At 44.1% G+C, this 19,939-nt stretch overlaps 1 protein-coding gene across 2 annotated transcripts in view; it reads right to left on the reverse strand.

Annotated features, from left to right (window-relative positions):
• Positions 1-5,860: 5,860 nt before the first annotated feature.
• LOC120523216 (proline-rich protein 5-like) overlaps positions 5,861-19,939 on the reverse strand; it is a 153,512-nt gene continuing 139,433 nt past the window's right edge. For both annotated transcript variants that reach the window (XM_039744292.1, XM_039744301.1), the window contains 4 exons: positions 17,677-17,768; positions 17,307-17,447; positions 10,449-10,569; positions 5,861-6,714 (listed from right to left, as the gene is read on the reverse strand). In XM_039744292.1, the coding sequence (XP_039600226.1) occupies positions 6,377-6,714; positions 10,449-10,569; positions 17,307-17,447; positions 17,677-17,768 (692 nt within the window). In that variant the 3' untranslated portion in view covers positions 5,861-6,376. The remainder of the gene's footprint in view (positions 6,715-10,448; positions 10,570-17,306; positions 17,448-17,676; positions 17,769-19,939) is intronic.

Below are 19,939 nucleotides of genomic sequence, written 5' to 3' on the forward strand. Positions count from 1 at the left end.
TTAAACTCATCCACCTTTGCCAACTCTACTCCCCTCATCCTCACGACTCCACTGACCTCCCTCTCATTCACACACATGTATTCTGTTTTGTTCCTACTGACCTTCATTCCTCTCCTCCCCAGAGCAGATCTCCACCTCTGCAGGGTCTCCTCAGTCTGCTCCCTACTCTCGCTACAGATCACAATGTTGTCAGCAAACATCATAGTCCATGGAGACTCCTGACTAATCTCATCTGTCAGCCTGTCCATCAGCATTGCAGATCAGAAAGGGCTCAGAGCCGATCCCTGATGTAATCCCACCTTCGTCACTCCCACCTCACCAGTGTCACACTTTCCTCGTACATATACTGTACCACTCTTACTATATACTTCTCTGCCACTCCCATCTTCCTCATACAATACCACAGCTCCTCTCAGTCACCCTGTCATTTACTTTCTCCAGGTCCACAAAGACGCAATGAATTTCCTTCTGGCCTTCTCTAAACTTTTCCATCAACATCCTCAGAGCAAACATCTCATCTGTGGTGCTCTTTCCTGGTATTAAACCATACTGCTGCTCACTAATCATCACCTCACTTCTTAACTGAGCTTCCACTACTCTTTCCCATAACTTCATGCTGTGGCTCATCAATTTTATCCCCCTGTAGTTACTGCAGTCCTGCACATCCTCCTTATTCTTAAATATTGTCACCCGTACACTTCTTCTCCACTCCTCAGACATCCTCTCACTTTCCAAGATTCCATTAAACAATCTGGTTAAAAACTCCTCTGCCATCTCTCCTAAACATCTCCATGCTTCCATAGGTATGTCATCTGGACCAACAGCCTTTCCATTTTTCATCCTCTCCATAGCTGTCCTTACTTCCTCCATGCTAATCCGTTGCACTTCCTGATTTACTATCTCCACATCATCCAACCTCTTCTCTCTCTCGTTCTCTTCATTCATCAGCCTCTCAAAGTACTCTTTCCATCTGCTCAACACACTCTCCTCGCTTGTGAGTATGTTTCCATCTTTATCCTTTATCACCCTAACCTGCTGCTCATCTTTCCCAGCTCGGTCCCTCTGTAGCCCACTGGTCCTTTTCTCCCTCCTTAGAGTCCAACCTCTCATACAACTCATCATACGCCTTTTATAACCACACGCTTATCCCAGAGTTTAATCCCAGTCTCTCAGGATGCTGTTGATGAATTCCAGCCTGCTCTTCCTTACAGACCTGCTTTAGTTCAGAGATCCTGGTGGGTTTGTGAGTGTGAACTGCCCATTTTAGGATCTGCATCTCTCTTGGGTTCAAGTCAGGACTTTGAAGAACACTCAAATTCGGTTTCTTCTGAACCATTCACTTGTAGACTTTGTCATCGGCCGAGGGAACACACAGGTCACAGTGGAAATGTTGAGGCACCAATCCCTTTAATAATTTACAACACGCCAATGTTTTCTCGATGCACGCAAAAGCTACTGAACTTTATTATTGAACGTGCTTATATAGAACTGTTGTCTCTCCGCGCATCCTCCCACAATGCAGTGCGTGTGAACTGTGTCCTGACGGAGTCGCAATGCCATCAGCCACTACAGGTTCATGTACTTGAATTCACCCGGCACATCATGGAGGCTCAGTGCCGCATCATGCATCAGTTTCACTTTTCATGTTAATGTCTGATGAAAATTTTATATCATCATCATCGCCTCATTCGAGCAATAATTCAGTTTCAGTTTGTTGTGTTTTTCATTGGAGGCTCCGCCCACTCATGAATATTGATAACAACCCAAGAGTTATCATAAAGTGACAGAAAGCAGCTGGGAGCACGCGCTGATAGCACATTGCTGAACCCACCACACGACAAATCTCCTGGATTGGGACTCGCGGGCAGCTGGTGACATATTAGCACTAACTGGATTGGTGGGAGTTTTTAAAATTATTTATTTATTTATTTTTTTACCTAGGCTGGAGCACCATTCCTGCCACCAACCCCCAAGTTTTCCCTGCAAGTTGGAGGACCTGCTTTGCAGATTAACTTCATACCCAGGACGAAGCCATTTTTAGCCCCAACGGAGTAGAGTCACTTCTGGCACTAACGGGAATCGAACCGACAGCCTTCCGATTGCAGTGCAGATCTCTAACTTCAGAGCAAAAAGGATTGACATATTCGTGTTAGGGCAGCACGGTGGCGCAGTGGGTAGCGCTGCTGCCTCGCAGTTAGGAGACCTGGGTTCCCTTCCCTGGTCCTCCCTGCATGGAGTCTGCATGTTCTCCCCGTGTCTGCGTGGGTTTGCTCCCACAGTCCAAAGACATGCATGGTTAGGCGCTTTGGCGATTCTAAATTGTCCTGTGTGTGTGCCCTGCGGTGGGCTGGCGTCCTGCCCGAGGTTTGTTTCCTGCCTTGCGCCCTGTGTTGGCTGGGATTGGTTCCTGCAGGCCCCCGTGACCCTGTAGTTAGGATATAGCAGGTTGGATAATGGATGGATAGTCATGTTATTTTGGTTCGTCCACTAGATGGCAGCAGAATACAGTTCCAAGAGTCATTCGCTATAAAGTGGGTCATTCTTTTGAATGTTGTTGTCGGGTTGTACCTCTTCATCAACTGAATAGGTATAAGTAACCAATGAATTACCTGGAAAGGATCACCTGACTCGGAGAGCCAATAAAAATCTAAGAGCGGAGGGCTGACCAAACTTAAAAAGTGAAGGAGAAGGGGAAGCAGCATAGACCTAGAATTACTAGACACCACATGACCAGCAGCATCGTACATCAATGTCGCTGCCATATTGTGAGTGGCACTGCTGTGGAGTGAAGTAATGGATAGAGTGCCTCACGCATGTGCTGCTCGGGATTGTGCAAACTGCTGTACGCTCCAAACCAGATCACAGGGGGATTACATTTCACAGGTAAGGCTGAACAATTGTTTTGGTTATATTTGGCCGTTAGAAAATCTCGTTTTATAATCTTAACTTTAGCTATGCCAGGCTGAGCTAGCAATGTGCTCAAGTGAGCCTCCAGACAACGTTTTGGCTAAACGTATTTAGTCATAAACTATTTAGATTGTTGTTAGCTGTTAACATTTCTCAAACTCTGAAGGTTTCCCAAAGAAATCCACCTCAGGAAGCAGTGGGAGGTCAGGCAGCGCTTAGACGGGATTGTGAGATAGCTGTCCTGTGATGTGTGCCGTGCTAGTTTGGTAACAGACGCTGTACCGACATCATATGATCAAAGCTACCACTCGCTCCCATTAAAAAACAAAGGAGGTCTGATGATTCCTTCTGAGGGTCCAGTCAAGGTGGTCAAAGTAGCTGAGCGTGTCATCTGACAGTCGACATGAGGGCAAGCTGTCAGTGTATCTTTGATCAATCAGTTTGTTCGGGCTGAGATTGGCTCAGATGAAGGAGCACATCCAGGAAACACAGTTTGAAATTGACAACCATCATTTTATGCTCGTGTCTTTAGTTGTGTCTGACTTCCACAAACTAAGGCTGCACCATATTGTCAGACTGAATACTCTCAAATGACAGGATCTGAGGGAGCGAGAGGAGTGCCAGTCTGGAGGAGATCAGTGAGGTGTGGAGAGCTTTAATGTTCAGAGCGGTGTTTAGTATCGTATTCAATATTGAACAGGGAGCCAGTGAAGTCGAGAGAGAATTGGTGTGGTATGTTCAGTGAATTTACAACAGCAGGTTATTATCCTGGCAGCAGAATTTTGAAGAAGTTGTAAGCGATGGATACGTTTTTGTGGGATGCCAGATAGAATAGCATTACAGTAATCTATACGTGAGGTGACTCGGCCATTAACTGATACTTCAGTACTGTGTTGGGTAAGAACAGGACGAAGTGTAGAAATGTTTCAGAGATGGAAGAAGGCAGTCCAAGAAATGTTACTTATACGGGAGGAATTATTTAATAATTATTATTTAATAATTGTCATTATTAATGTATAAATGGATATAAATAATTACATTAAAACAATTCCTCAAAATCTGTTGTATGTAAACGATACTGTTTTAAACGTTATTGTTTTTTCATCAGAACACCCGGTTTCCATGTCTACCTGCATTAATTTAAATGGCACTTTTGCCACTCGCAATATGGCGGACGCGCTGACGTATCGTGTCGACTGGGCAACACAGTGAATGCAGTGTCTACCTATATATGTCTACTAGCCAACCCGCAGCGTACCATACGCCGCATAATCAGGCCGGTTTTTTAATGATTTTTAAGCACAGGGAGAAAAATTAACATTTGAAAAATCGTTAATGTAATAAATGAGCAAGAAAAGCAACATTGTAACAATGCACGAAACGAACCAACACACAATCGTCCGTGACTGAAAACTGGCAGACCGCCATCGCTCATGCGCCCCCCTCCAACTCGTCACTTGAGTCGTTGTCGTCTTTGCACAGTCCACATGCACCTGTGACTCACGTAGACTTTCCGCGTTCCTGCAGGAGCATCTAAGAAGACGCATGTTTGTCGCGGATGCGAATTGCTGCATGTAGCGTGTTTTAAAACAGTTTGCTATGCTGCACGAGGTCGTGCGTCGTAACCGAAAACTCGGTTTTTAAAGACTGCTCACTTCATTGTGTTTTAACCTCAGTTGTAAAGGATTGTTTTAAGGATCCCATGGGATAGCCCTCGCAAACCGTTTTACACGCCGCATATGGCGACTCACCTCCGCGAGAAACATGTCTCTATGAACAGTCAACGTGGCTCGGAGGTACATGAGGCCTCTACGGCAGACGAATATAAATGGCGCCGTCGTCGCATCCGAATTGGTGGGCGTGGCTCTGCGAGTTGTCGTCGTATCCAATGGTCTTGGAGTTGGTGGGCGTGGCTCCTCCCTGCATGCGCCATAGGTGTCTTAGTGAATCCACGCCCCTTCTGTCTTGCCATAGTGAATTATATATATATATATATAGATGGTCAGGTGAACCCGGGGGTCGTTCAAGGAAGGCAGGACCCTTTTATGGAGAACATGGGAGCTGCCTGCGTGAGGAGGTTTCTCAGTATTGAGGTACGACTCGACGTAACCCTTGCAATAGCAAATATTAAAAAAAAAATGATCAGTGTTTCCACGCTTGGACCATCAAATGACTTTTCACTCAGTTATTCCTTTAAGATAATTATTTGTGTATTCGTGTTGTTATCAGTGGAGTGTCTCGTACTATAATCTGTCAGTGTGTGGGGGGGTGTCGCTGGTATCGTAAATAACAGATTTGTTTGTCTATTTCCACCTGCTTCTGCTGGTCATCTCTGTACTTGTTGCGTTGTTAGCAGAGAAGTGGTGTTGGTGACTCGCGCTGCGGATCATTTTATTTATTTAGCTTTGCTGCTGTTGAAAAGGCAATATATTATTTATGTGTTGTACCTCCTTCAGTTAGTTGTCTTCCACCTTGATTTATTAGTTATTGTGATTGGCCTGTGCTGAGCTGGAACTTGGCCAATCACAGGGCTTCACTTTGAACCTTATAGATTGTTTGGTGGCGTCTGAGCAGTAGAGTTAAATGTGAAAGTTTGCATAATTATTTATTAAACCATATCTTCACGTTTGTATACGTTTGGAAGAAATGAATAAGTAGAATTTGGACATCTTCATCCATCTCTAACCGGATGTGTGCAGTGGTTGTAATTTAACCCGAACCAACATAATTCTTCACTACAGCTGCCGCTCTTGGCATCGGTAGCGCATGTCATAATTGTGTGGGACAAGGGTCCCCAGGAGCGCCCCAGCTTCGTGCCTCTGCATTATAAAAGGTGGCACAATAAACGTCACTGTATGCATGTGACGTCCCATTCTTTTCAGTTGTCTCGTCCCTAATTAAATAAAATAATCAAACACGATCACCAATTGGCATTCCTTTTTTTTTTTTTTTAAATCTCCGCGTAAAACGAGATGCAATGGCAAGCCACAATCTCCCACTCCATCCATTTGAAGAAATTGAACACTCTCCCTTCCTTTTTATCGTACTTGATCAGCATTTTCAATTTGTGACATTTTAAAGTACCATAATATCTGGACAACTCTCCAGGAACAAAAAATACATTTCTTTCATTTTTACAGGCGACACTTGTTGCAAAATTGGAGAAGAAAGGGAACTTTAAAACCATCGCCCGCCGATGACCGACGCTGACCGGACCTTTGAAGTCGCCGCTCCTTTTGCTGCCCGCACAGGGAGGCCGCCATCCGTTCGAAGACGTCTTCTGATGACATTCTGCTGAGACAGACGACTACCGACAAGGCGCAGAAAAAAAAAGACCCTGAAAGGTGGGGCACCCCAGCCGGGTAGAGCCGAGGTGTCGACCGACGTGCCCGACGGAGTCGCTGAAGTCTGAGGCGTCTGGGTGGGGTGGCATGTAATTTATAATCCACAAAAAGCTGGGAATGACACCCTAAGTTAGGGCTTGGCAGTTCAAGTCGGGAGAAACCATCAGCAGGTCCTCGGGTGTGTCTACCAGGCATTGATCGCTGACAAAGTGCGGGCGTGCCAAACCGGGGTCCTCCACCAGGCCGGCGTGCATCATGGTGGCCACAGTAATGAACTGGAGATCCGGGTGGGCGTTGGCTATGGTGTGCCGTCGCACCCCACCGACTTTTTCCAGGTAGACTTCGCCCTCTTGCTCCACGAGGGGCGCCAAAGATGAATCTTGGGCGTGGGACGTGATGACGATTTCAGGGCCATACTGTGAGATGCCCATCATGTTGGGACGGGATTTACAAAGCCGACTCCCTGAAATAAAATATAAATAAAATCAACATTCAGGTCATATTCAGCAGCCAAATCCGCTTCTAATTACACTCTGTGAGCCAAACCAACTCTAGAAATGAACTAATGATACAAATCGTCGCCTTTATGGTCTTATTGAATCTTTCTTGCTCTTTACTTTGCCTTTTCTCTTGGCTTTTTCTCGCCTTGTGTTGGAGTTTTGATTATGGAGAGCTGGATTATCCTGTTTCTTGTGTTGGGATTTTTTAAAATAACATTATACTGTTTTATCAATGTATTTAATTCCCTTACGGCCTCCGTCATTTGTCTGTATGTTTTCAAGGAAACAACTTGGAATTGTATGGTCTGTGATGTCATTAGTGCAACGGGATAAAAGGTTGTGGCAGACGCCCGTCTTCATCCGAGATTGCGGAGACCTCCTAAGACTTCAGAGTTTCAAGAGACTTTCTTTTCTTGGGTCTTTGCATTGCTACAAATATTTATGGTGCACCATCTGTTGGAATTACAAATGCAATTTTTTTCCGATGTGCCATCTGTAGGAATAACAGAGACATGGCAGCCAGATACACAAACACTTACCCTTTACTAGCTGGGATATCCATCTAAGACGGTTTAAAAATCTAAGTAATAAACTGTGACCTCTATGATAACATTTCAGATGCACCAGTTATTGAAATGTATTGTGTAATGCATTTAGTAATAAAATGCATTGCACTTGTCATTCCAACAGATGGCACATCACAAACATTTGTAGTAATAAAACGTGTTACTACAAAAGTTTGTGTTGTGCCATCTGTTGGAATATCAAATGCCGTGCATACGTTTCTCTGTTATATACCAAATGGTATGGGACTTGTAAAAGTAGTGTTAATGTTTGTAATGCGCCGCTTGTTGGAATGACCAACGCAATGCATATTTATTACTACAAATGTTTGTGAAGCATCATCTGTGAGATTGACAGACGCACAGCAAATGGACAGATACACAGACACGCAGACATTTATCCTTTGACAAGCTGTGCTACCTGTCAAAGCTGGGTTGAGATCTAAGCAATCAACGAAGACCACAGCGTGAACGTTTGCAATGCACCATGTCTTGGAATATATTTTGTAATGCGTGTTGTACTAAATGCATTGCATTTGTCATTCCAGCACATGGCACATCACAAGCATTTCTAGTAATAAAATGTATTACTACAAATGTTTGTGATGCACCGTCTGTTGGAGTGACAAATGCAATGTGTATATTTCTATTATTACATGCCATTAGTTATGGGATTCATAAAAGCAACGTTAATGGTTGTGATGTGCCATCTGCTGGGATGACAGAAACATAGCAACCAGTCAGACACACGGCGCTCCGTTTACTTAAATATATTTTGTAATGCGTGTAGTAATAAAATGTATTACAATTGTCATTCCAACAGATGGCACATCACAACCATTAACATTGCTTTTATGAATCCCATAACTAATGGCATGTAATAATAGAAATATACACATTGCATTTGTCATTCCAACAGATGGCGCATCACAAATATCATAGACATTTGTAATAATAGCAATAAAATGCATTACTTGTAATGTAATTCATATGTCTCTGTCATATGCCATTTTATATGGAGATTGTAAAAACAGTGTTAAGAAGGATTTTAGGGAAACTAAAAGACCGTAAGAGAGGAATAAAGAAAATAAAGTGAAAGACGACCAAAGAGATTCTTTCAGTATTTTAGTGGTAACAGAACAGCCATGGAGGAGGTGAAGTGCATCAGGAATAGTAAAGGGAATTAAAAGATACAGACAGTGAAATAGCAGATGCCCTAAACTTACATTTTTCTGAGGTGTTCACAAGTGAGCAAGTGGATAACCTCAGAGTGGTAACAGGGACTACTAAGGAGGTACTGAGGGATTTGGAAATTGTAGAGGGAGAAGTGCTGCTCAGATTAAATAAGATGAAATCAAACAAATCACCAGGCCCAGATAATATTTATCCTCGTGTTCTTAAGGAGGCTAGTGAGTACAGATATAAACCCTTGACACATATTTTTAGGAAGTCACTGAGCACTGGAGAGATTCTGAAGGACTAGAAAATGGCAAATATCATCCCATTATATAAAGGGTGACAGGGCAGATCCAAGCAACTATAGGCCAGTAAGCTTAACATGCATCACAGGAAAATTAATGGAAGGAATTATTAAGGATAAGATTGAGCAACACATGGCAAGGACAGGAGTTATTCTGAACAGTCAGCATGGGTTCAGAAGAGGGAGGTCGTGTTTTACTAACATGTTGGAATTCTATGAGGAGGCAACAAAAGGATACGATCAAAGTGGAGCAGATGATGTTATTTATCTGGACTTTCAGAAAGCATTTGATAAGGTGCCACATGAGAGGTTGGGCATCAAGTTAAAAGAAGTGGGAGTTCAGGGTGATGTTTTTAGATGGGTGCAGAATTGGCTCAGACACAGGAAGCAGAGGGTGATGGTGCGAGGAACCTCATCAGAACTGGCCGATGTTATGAGTGGTGACCAGCAGGGGTCAGTGCTAGGGCTGCTGCTATTTTTAATATATATAAATGATTTAGATAGGAATATAAGTAACAAGCTGGTTAAGTTTGCAGATGATACCAAGATAGGTGGATTAGCAGATAATTTGGAATCCGTTATATCATTACAGAAGGACTTGGATAGCATACAGGCTTGGGCAGATTTATGGCAGATGAAATTTAATGTCAGTAAATGTAAAGAATTACACATAGGAAGTAAAAATATTAGGTTTGAATACACAATGGGCGGTCGGAAAATCAAGAGTCCACCTTATGAGAAGGATTTAGGAGTCATAGTGGACTCTAAGCTATCAACTTCCAGACAGTGTTCAGAAGCCATTAAGAAGGCTAACAGAATGTCAGGTTATATAGCGCCTTGATGTGTGGAGTACAAGTCACAGGAGGTTCTGCTCAAGCTTTATAACTCACTGGTGAGGCCTCATCTTGAGTCCTGTGTGCAGTTTGGGTCTCCAGGCTACAAAAAGGACATAGCAGCACTAGAAAAGGTCCAGAGAAGAGCGACTAGGCTGATTCAGGGCTACAGGGGTTGAATTATGAGGAAAGATTAAAAGAGCTGAGCCTTTACAGTTTAAGAAGATTAAGAGGTGACATGATTGAAGTGTTTAAAATGATTAAGTGAATTAGTCCAGTGGATCGAGACTTGTATTTTAAAATGAGTTCATCAAGAACACGGGGACACAGTTGGAAACTTGTTAAGGGGAAATTTACACAAACATTAGGAAGTTTTTCTTCACACAAAGAACGATAGACACTTGGAATAAGTGATCAAGTAGTGTGGTAGACAGTAAGACGTTAGGGACTTTCAAAACTTGAAACTATTTGGAAGAAATAAGTGGAGAGGACTGGCGAGCTCTGTTGGGCTGAATGTCCTGTTCTCGTCTTTATTGTTCTGATGTCTTTACGTTTACTGTATAATTTGCAGGCTACTTTTTTGTGTGCCACATGGGGTCCCTTCAACATCTGATATTTTGTAATACTTGGGGTATAAGGATTGACAGGCTGAGTGATCTGTTCTTGTCAAATTTGTTCTGATGTGCAGAGTTCTTCATTTACTCCATCAAATTTATAATAATCTGTTTATTAATGTGTACACAAATTTGAAGTTAACAAATAGTTACAAAACCATTCTGAATAGTGAGGGACAGCTAAGAGTCTCTGCTGGACAGACTTACCGACAGAGCCGGCTGTTTGACTTTCCTCCAGGTAGTTTCCCAAATAAGGTGAGACCACCATCTCCACTAATCTTTCCAGCTGGCAGTATTGTTTGCTGGGTCCACAAGGCTCATGGATTCCCTGAAAAGTATAAATAGATGAATAAACCTCACGGCCGAGCGCACGTCTTACAGCAGAGGGGTGTCTTCATTGTGCCTTCAGTTACATTTTATTGTAAAACTGATTGGAACAAAAGAACTGAAGTTGATCCCTGCACTTGTTGCTGATCTTCAGATGAGTGCGACTTTCTAAACTGCTTTGGGATGGTCCTTTGTTCTGAAGAACGCAGTGTATGTGTTTAGATTTATTTATCTGTCTATTTACAGTGTGGATTTATTTATTTTAGGAGCTTCTGTAAAAAGCCAAATTTCCCCCCGGGGAAAAAAAAAGTTAGTTCATTTGTTCTATCATATATCTCCTTTTTATATAATCCATTTTTTATATAGTGCCTTTCAAGTTTTATTGTTGATCTCCCAATCTATGGCATGTACTGTATTACTGTGTCATTCCTATCTGTCCATGTGTCTATTATATAGTGCCTTTCATATCTTATTATTGATCTCTGAACCTATGGTATCTTTACAATGTATCTATATTATACAGTGCTGTCTTTCTGTCTGCCCTTCATATCTATCTGTATATTATATAGTGCCTTTCACGTCTATCTGTTGTCACACACATGGGCATGGGAGGCAATCAAAGTGCTTAACTGAGGGTGAGATGACAGTTTGAGGGTTCATAAAGTGCTCTGACCTCTCGTCTACTGATCCACAGAAAGGAAAACCTGTGGAAAGCAGCGGCAACTTCCGCCCTCCTGTCCAGACCACGCCCTCTTGCTGACCTCACTCCCGCCACCCCCTAATGGTCCCGCCTCTTCCTGCACAGCACCTTTTTTCCTCAGTCAGTCTACTTTTGGACTCGGTCTTTTTTTGACTACTCTGTTGCTATTTCTTTTGTGCCTTGCAATATATGTTGAGTCTAAACAAACCTTTATCTTTTCTCTTGTCCTTCTGTTACACTATCTATTATATAGTGCCTTTCACATCTATGTATTATATGGTACCTTTCCTGTCTGTTTGTCTATCTGTTATATTGTGTCTTTCACATCTGTCTATCTATGAATCAATCATATACTGCTTTTCAGGTCTATCTATCTATCTATCTATCTATCTATCTATCTATCTATCTATCTATCGCCTTTCATTACTTACTATCTATCTATCTATCAGTTATATAGTGCCTTTCATATCTATCTATCTATCTATTATATAGTGCCTTTCATATCTATCTATCTATCTAACTATCTATCTATCTATCTATCTATCTATCTTATAGTGCCTTTCTCATCTATCTATCTATCTATTATATAGTGCCTTTCACATCTATCTATCGTCTTTCATTACTTACTATCTATCTATCTATTATATAGTGCCTTTCAGGTCTATCTATCTATCTATCGCCTTTCATTACTTACTATCTATCCATCTCTCTATTATATAGTGCCTTTCAGGTCTATCTATCGTCTTTCATTACTTACTATCTATCTATCTATCTGTTATATAGTGCCTTTCATATCTATCTATCTATTATATAGTGCCTTTCACATCTATCTATTATATAGTGCCTTTCACATCTATCTATCTATCTAATATATAGTGCCTTTCACATCTATCTATCTATCTATCTATTATATAGTATCTATCTATCTATCATATAGTGCCTTTCATATCTATCTATCTATTATATAGTGCCTTTCAGGTCTATCTATCTATCTGGTTCTTTACTGGGTTGTGTGGCCCCTCATAGAGTCATTGCTTGATAAAGCACCATTTCTTTCTGAGGGAGTCCTTTGCCTATCAAGTTGATTTGTTGCACTTTGATAAAATACCTAATATGTACAAAAAACCCCTTGACATTTTGAATGTATGGTGGGCTACCTGTGCACACAAACAGATTAAGAATCCCTGAGCTTCGCCCGAGTTACCCTATGCAGCCAGAGGGAGCCATGACACATTCTGTGTGCTAAACTCTGTTAGTACATGCATGATGAAATGCTTTCCAGCAGATGGCGCACTACTCCAGAGATTCCAATAGCAAATGTCACAGGAATGAGGCCACAGACAGACAGACAGACAGACAGATGAACAAACTCGCAGCTCTGTCAACTGTCACTGTGTCCAACATGTCTACCTGTGACCCGCCTATCCAGAGCACTTTCTTCTAGAAGGCCCAGATGTTCAATAGTGGACTCTTCTCTTTTTGGACACCAGGGTTGTTTTTTCTCTGGCACACCTGACACGCTGGTCATATTTGTGTTTCCTCCTGTCTGACGGTAGACGTGTGCACTTGGACACCCTAACCGAGTTACCTGCAGATCCCGCAATGAATGTCTGGCGGCTCTTTTAATATCAAACGGTCAGCTCTTGGACTTTGAATTTGCTCGGCCGGCCAGTTCTGGACAAATTAGCATTGGTTTGAAATCTGCAATACTTGTAGATTTTCCTTACAGTGGAATGATTGAGTTCAAATAATTTGGTGGTCTTTTTAAATCCCTTGCCAGACTCCTAGGCATCCACCACCTGTTTTTCGGGGGGGCCTCTTTGATCTTGGTGTGATGACGCCACACACGTCCATAGTGAAGAGACCACCAGACCCTTGATATCCGCGGATTCAATAAGGAGGAGGTTAGGTCCCCCTGCCGACTCCCTCAGGAAGTTCACGTCATCATCTGGAACATCTGAGCCAAACGAGACGGCCTTGAGGTTGTGATAAACATTGAGGTGGGCTTACTTTTTTTCCCTTGCACTTTTGTTCATTGAGATAATGAGAATGGATTCACCATGGCAGTTGTTCAGGTGGATCACCTTTACCCAGTGCTAGCGCCAAGTTATTTTGTACCCTAGGCCAAGCTTATTAGTGTGCCAACTGACTGTTCAGTAGCCGCCGCGTGTGGCTGGGTACCCCCCCCTTGATCTGAACCCTGGTTAAATGCCTAATTCACCTTAATGGTGGCACCGGCCACTGTGTGTATGAAGACCAAATGTCGGCCTGTTCAAATATGTTCACAAAGTCAATAATTTCCACTGGGGTGGACTTTCTTTTTCACACGCCTGTATGGAGCAGAGTTGACATGTGGTATAATGGGGGTCTGCGGCTAGGCAGCGAGTGGTCATTTAGGTTAATAAGTAAACAAGTGGCTGGCTCGCTGTGTGGCATCGGTGGACGGGCCGCACCCGCACGTGAACATGTGGTCTCTCTTGACTGCTTCATTGGCTCTGTGTGCTCTGCGTTGGAGTTAGGGCTGCAACCTTGTCCCGGTTTTCCTGGGATTGTTCTTCTTTTTAATTCTCAGTGAAAATATTCACTTTCTGTCCCGGTTGTCAATAGGCTGGATCAGCTTGTGCCATTCCTGTCTTTTTAGATTTTGTCTTCATGCCCTTCTTCTTCTTTCATTAGGGGTCGCCATAGCAGATCATCTTCTTCCATATCTTCCTGTCATCATCATCTTGCTCTGTCACCCCATCACCTGCATGTCTTCTCTCACCACATCCATAAACCTTCTCTTAGGTCTTCTTCTCCTCCTCTTCCCTGGCAGCTCTATCCTTAGCACCCTTCTCTCATTATACCCCTCATCTCTCCTCTGCACATGTCCAACCAACGCAATCTCATCTCTCTGACTTTGTCTCCCAACCGTCCAACCTGAGCCGACCCTCTAATATCCTCATTTCTAATCCTGTCCATCCTCGTCACACTCAATGCAAACCTTAGCATCTTTAACTCTGCCACCTCCAGCTCTGTCTCCTGCTTTCTGGTCAGTGCCACCGTCTCCAGCCCATATAACATGGCTGATCTCACTACCGTCCTGTAGACCTTCTCTTTCACTCTTGCTGATACCCGTCTGTCACAAATCACTCCTGACACTCTTCTTCACCCTTTCCACCCTGCCTGCACTCTCTTCTTCACTTCTCTTCCACAATCTCCATTACTCTGCACTGTTGATCCCAAGTATTTAAACTCATCCACCTTCGCCAACTCTACTCCCCGTATCATCGTCACCATTCCACTGACCTCCCTCTCATTCACACACATGTATTCTGTCTTGGTGGTCCTACTGACCTTCATTCCTCTCACCTCATATCTCCACCTCTCCAGGGTCTCCTCCACCTGCTCCCTACTATCGCTACAGATCACAATGTCGTCAGCAAACACCTTCTTGAAATTTCCATCGGCATCGCACCGGTGTGCACCGTCATTGGCTCTAGCGAGGTCATGTGACATGACCAGGCCCCCATGCCTAGATGCGCAGTGAACTGATAATCGTGCTGAGGTGGGTGCCAGTTTGTGGTCAGTATGGCCAGGTCCAGGTTTTTGGTCAGCTGTAGGTGGCAACATTAATCGGAGTCACTGCACCCACGGAGGTGTAAAAGCGGCAGTCGGATGAGAAAGGGAAGAGGAAGAAGGAAAAGAACCGAAAGAGGCAGAGAGTGAACAGAGGAAGCCTGAAGGTAATAAATCCTCAGTCAGGCCGTATGGACAAGTGGAGACAGGCGGTCATGGAGGGAGGAACAAGTGATCAGCATTCTTGGAATGTTATGGGGTAGCGGGGGGGACGATCGAAGGTCTCCCTCGGGATCTGACAGGTTGTGTTCGAGGAAGACGGGAGAAGGCAGCTTGGGGCAGACATGCCGAAGGAGGCAGTTGCGGCTAAGCTGCGTTTGGAAGGGACCCCCGAGGTCTCTGGCGACTGTGAGACCCTAAAGAGAGACGAAAAGAGAAAGGGGAGCATGGAGGGAAAGCAGGACGGGAGAAACAGGAGGGTGGTAGCTGCGGCAGAGCGGAGGGAGAGAGCAAGCGTTGGGGGGGGTTTAAAATAAAAAAAGTAAATCCTGACCCTGCTTTACCTTTCGGTTTTTTTGAACTTATTTCTTTGTTGCATTTTTGTTTTGCGTCCCCCACCATAACCTGTCATCTGTGGGGGAGGAGCGGCAGCTTTAGATCTGCGGTTTTTCAGTGGATCTCGATGTTTGGGGGTCTCCTGATACCGAACACATCGATCTCTCAAGGATGAGTGTGTGTGTGTGTCACAGTTTCTTGAGCTAAAATGGCTGGAAGGAAAAATCCCAAACTCGAAATTTTAGCCTGTTATGAGATGACAACGTGCTGTGAGAGAAAGAGGCGCTGTAGACGTTCAACCCTCAAATACGGTAATTCTGCAAATCATTATGAGTTCTTCTCATCAGTTGCTATCGTAACGACCTATTTTAGGATCAGAAAGATCAGCATCAGGGTGGTAAATAATTGCTGAAATGTTAGAGAATAGTTTGGGTATGGCCAGCACGGTGGCACAGTGGGTAGCGCTGCTGCCTCGCAGTTTAGGTGACCTGGGTTCACTTCCCGGGTCCTCCCTGTGTGGAGTTTGCATGTTCTCCCCATGTCTGTGTGGGTTTCCTCCCAAAGTCCAAAGACATGCCGGTTAGGTGCATTGGCGATCCTAAATTGTCCCTAGTGTGTGTGTGCCCTGCAGTGGGCTGGCGCCCTGCCCGGGGTTTGTTTCCTGCCTTGTGCCCTGTGTTGGCTGGGATTGGCTCCGGCAGACCCCAGTGACCCTGTAGTTAGGATATAGCGGGTTGGATAATGAATAGATGGATAGTTTGGGTATCTTGGCTCCTAAAGCCTACTGACGCTCATCTGATGCTTGGATTATTTATTATGGGAAGATGCGCCCTTTTCCTGTTTTCTTCAGCTTGTCTTTTGAAAACATTCATGGAATAAAAGCGCTGGCACTTTTACACCCATCCATTGCAGTTGGCCCAATACTCGGTCATGACTATCATTATGGTGTTGGGAGACTGGAGCCAACCTGCACCGTCACATGGCAGTGAAGTGTGCACTAAACGTTATTAGCACATGCAGAACAAAACGCTTTCCAGCAGATGGCGCACAGCCACAGAGATTCCAGTACCAAGTGCCACATGAGTGAGGTGACAGACAGATAAGACCCCCCAGCTCTAATAGCCAGCATTACAATATGTGTGTGTGTGTGTGAGAGTGTGTGTGTCCTGTCCTGGATTGTCTAAGTCAGGGGTCACCAAGTCCGGTCCTGGAGGACCACCGTGGCTGCAGGTTTTCATTCTAACCCTTTTCTGAATGAGTGTGTCCTGTTTTTCCTTTTCCAGTCTTTGTAATTGACTAGCTTTTGAAGACTCGGACCCCTTTATTGTTTCTTTTTCCTTTATAAGCAGCCAAACAATAATGAGATACAAAATGAGCCAAAACAACTGGCGTCCATCATACAATATCTGAAAATAAAAAGGGTGAAGGGCTCATTAATGTCGATCTGCTCAGGTCCACAAAACATTTGACCAGAGCTCTTAGAAAAGAGAAAATCCACAGTTTAGGAAATGTCTGCTATTGCACAATGAGAGCAGCAACAAGCCATGGAATTAAAGAACGGGATTAATTAACTACAAGAATCGGCGCCTAATGAAGCAACTGCTTGGAGTTTGAGGCCCTGACTTAGCTAATCTTCTGTTGGCTCCCTCACTTCACATTTCACTTCTGTTTGGGTGCCATTTAAGGAAAGAAATGAAGAAATTCAGGGGAACAAATCTTAAAAAACAAGTCAATCAAAATGAATTCAAAAGAAGTTAATTACAGTAATAGCAAAAACAGGTCACTCATTAAGAACAGGGTTAGAATGAAAACCTGCAGCCACGGTGGTCCTCCCCCTGATCGAAGTAATAAAGTACAAGACCAAGCTGCCTGGCCTTTACGTGTAAGTCGTGGCTTTAAACCGCCGCACTTGTCACTTCACATACCTGCAGGACGAGCAGCATCTGGGTGATGGCTGCCGGCATCTGGGCTTGAAAAGGGGGCAGGAGATCCTCCAGCGGGAGCTTCAGCAGGACCAGATCTCTAAAGCCCAACAAGGCCATCTGTCTGACTGTCAGCTCCTGGCCCTGGCGAATGGAACAAGAGGCAGAATGAACAAGAAACGCTAAAGACACAGGCCTCCATTGTGCTATCACGGAAGGAAGGCGGACAGTGCATGGTGAGGCCATTCTACTCACGAAGGGGCAGGCTACATGTCGTTGGGCACGTGCAGGGGAGACTTTCAGTGGACTCTGCACACGTGGCACTGAAAGTACAAATCCAGCGTATCTTTGAGCAGTGGCGCATGGAGCTCACCTGTACAGGGTAGAAGATGGCCTGTAAAGTTGGCAGGATCTCGGTGAAGAAGCGTTCCCACATCTCTGCTAAAATCAGGAGCTGATTGTTGCCTGGTGAAACAAGAAAGGACAAGTCACCAAATAAATAATAAAAAAAAAGAACCAATCCAAGGGGGTCCCTGAGTCGAGGGGTTTATGGTGCACCTTAAATTATGAACTTTATCAAGCCCTTCTACCACCCACACTAACACCTAGCAAAGTCCTCGGTTCAAATCCCGGGCCACAGTCCCTGTCACTGTGGCGGCTAAACCTTCCCCTCATGTCTGGGTTGTCCTTCTTCAGGTACTTCGGTTATCTTTCAACATCCCCTCCCTAGCTGGACGCCTTGTGATTTTAAATGGGCCAAGTGTGAGAGGCACCGTATAAAAACAAACACGTCAAGGTGAGGTGCTTCTACTCACTCGTCATGGTGCCAGAGAGTGGCATCGTGTGGCATATGTCGGTTAGCACATACAAGGAAGAACTGAGGAAAACACGGGCATCTAGAAAAATCGAGAGACGCAGACAGACACACAACACTCAGGATTACGGATCTACGAGGCAGCAGCTCTGACCGTTGTGCCACCCTTACCGTCGCTTAGTGAGGGGCACTGAACCGATTCCTCCAAACTACCCGCCTAAGTCAATAGACTGTTTTGATTCATTTAAGGATTAGAACATGAAGTTTAGGGGCATCTACTTGCATCGCAGATATGTAATTTAATCATTCATACATCATTATGCATAACGTATTTACTCACGTATAAGTCGGGTCTTGAAACCTGAAAAATCGATCATAAAATCAGACCCGACTTACACGCCATAAACATTTTGTAACATCTTCTTGCCTCCTCCAATCTCACATCAGTTTCTCAGACGCATCAAATTTTGTTGCAGCGGTGCAGTTACCAATTTCTTTCGCCACTTCAACAACTTTTAATTTAAAACCAGCTTCATATTATCTTCTAATTGAACACTCTATCGTAGATAAGGGTTGCTCTTACGATAAAGATTTACAGTATGAGGGTATGAGATACAAAAAACACAAATCAATGCAAATGTCGTTTCGGAATAGTTTGGATATCACCGTGTGGTCACGTAGGCACAATACATAGAAAACAAAAGGCCGTGTGCTCCGTGGTTCCTCTCTCAGGTGGGCGTTAGCATATCATAATCTCTTGGACCAATAGCATGAGTTTTCTGCATTCAACTTATATGAGCGACATTATAAAATACCGGAAATTCTACGGTAAAATCAAGCCTCGACTTATCCGCGACTATATACAGTATTTGTTTACGTGTTGTCAGGGATGCCAGGGGCAACGACCCGGCCGGGACGCCATGAGGGACCGGAAGAGGGTCAGAGCCCACCCTGGATCACATGGGGGCCGCCTTCCTGGTTGCTCTGGGGGCCAGGAGGCGCCCCAATGCCTTGGGGACTTGTTACCCCAGCACTTCCGCCACACCAGGAAGTGCTGGGGGGAAGATTTAGGACGGCACCTGGAGAGCTGCCAGGAGGACAGCCGGCACTTCCGCCACGCTAGGGCATGGCCAGAGGAGGAATGCCGGTATCACCTGGGGCTCATCCGGGAACTGTTTAAAAGGGGCCGTCTCCATTCATTCAGCGCTAGAGTCGGGTGGAAGAAGGACGAGGCAAGAGAGGAGAGTGGAGGCGGCCCGAGAAGAAGGCATTTGTGGGCAGGACTGTGTTTGGGGTTTGTGCACAGATTTTGGACTGGGTCTGAGTGACCATTATTGTAAATATTGTAAATAATAAACGTGTGGTGGTGAGTAACAACATGTCCGCCTGTCTGTGTCCGGGTCGGCTCCACAGTGTAATATAATAATATATGTATATATAATCAATAATATATTTTACATGATGATAATTCATATGATATCCACCTTTTTCACTAAACAAAGCTTGACGACACATTTAAGATGCATAATTAAACCAAAAATGTTACTTTAAAGATTCACAAAGTGAGCAAGAATCGTACAGCTCGTTCTTGGGTCATGATCTGTCCATGAATCAAATGAAACAGAATTGTGCAATTTGTTGTCATGTAACGATTTGTTCAAGAACCAAATGCATGTGAATTGTACAAACGGGCTCTCAAGTAGCGATTCATTCACGAATGAAGAATCGCACAACAGGTTCTCGGGTAAAAATTTGTTTGTGAAGCAAATGAGTGAGAATTGTGCACTTCGTTTTCAGGTAATGATTCACAAATCCAATCAAA

This window comes from Polypterus senegalus, chromosome 1, assembly GCF_016835505.1.
Source record: "Polypterus senegalus isolate Bchr_013 chromosome 1, ASM1683550v1, whole genome shotgun sequence".
In the NCBI taxonomy this organism is placed as follows: domain Eukaryota; kingdom Metazoa; phylum Chordata; class Cladistia; order Polypteriformes; family Polypteridae; genus Polypterus; species Polypterus senegalus.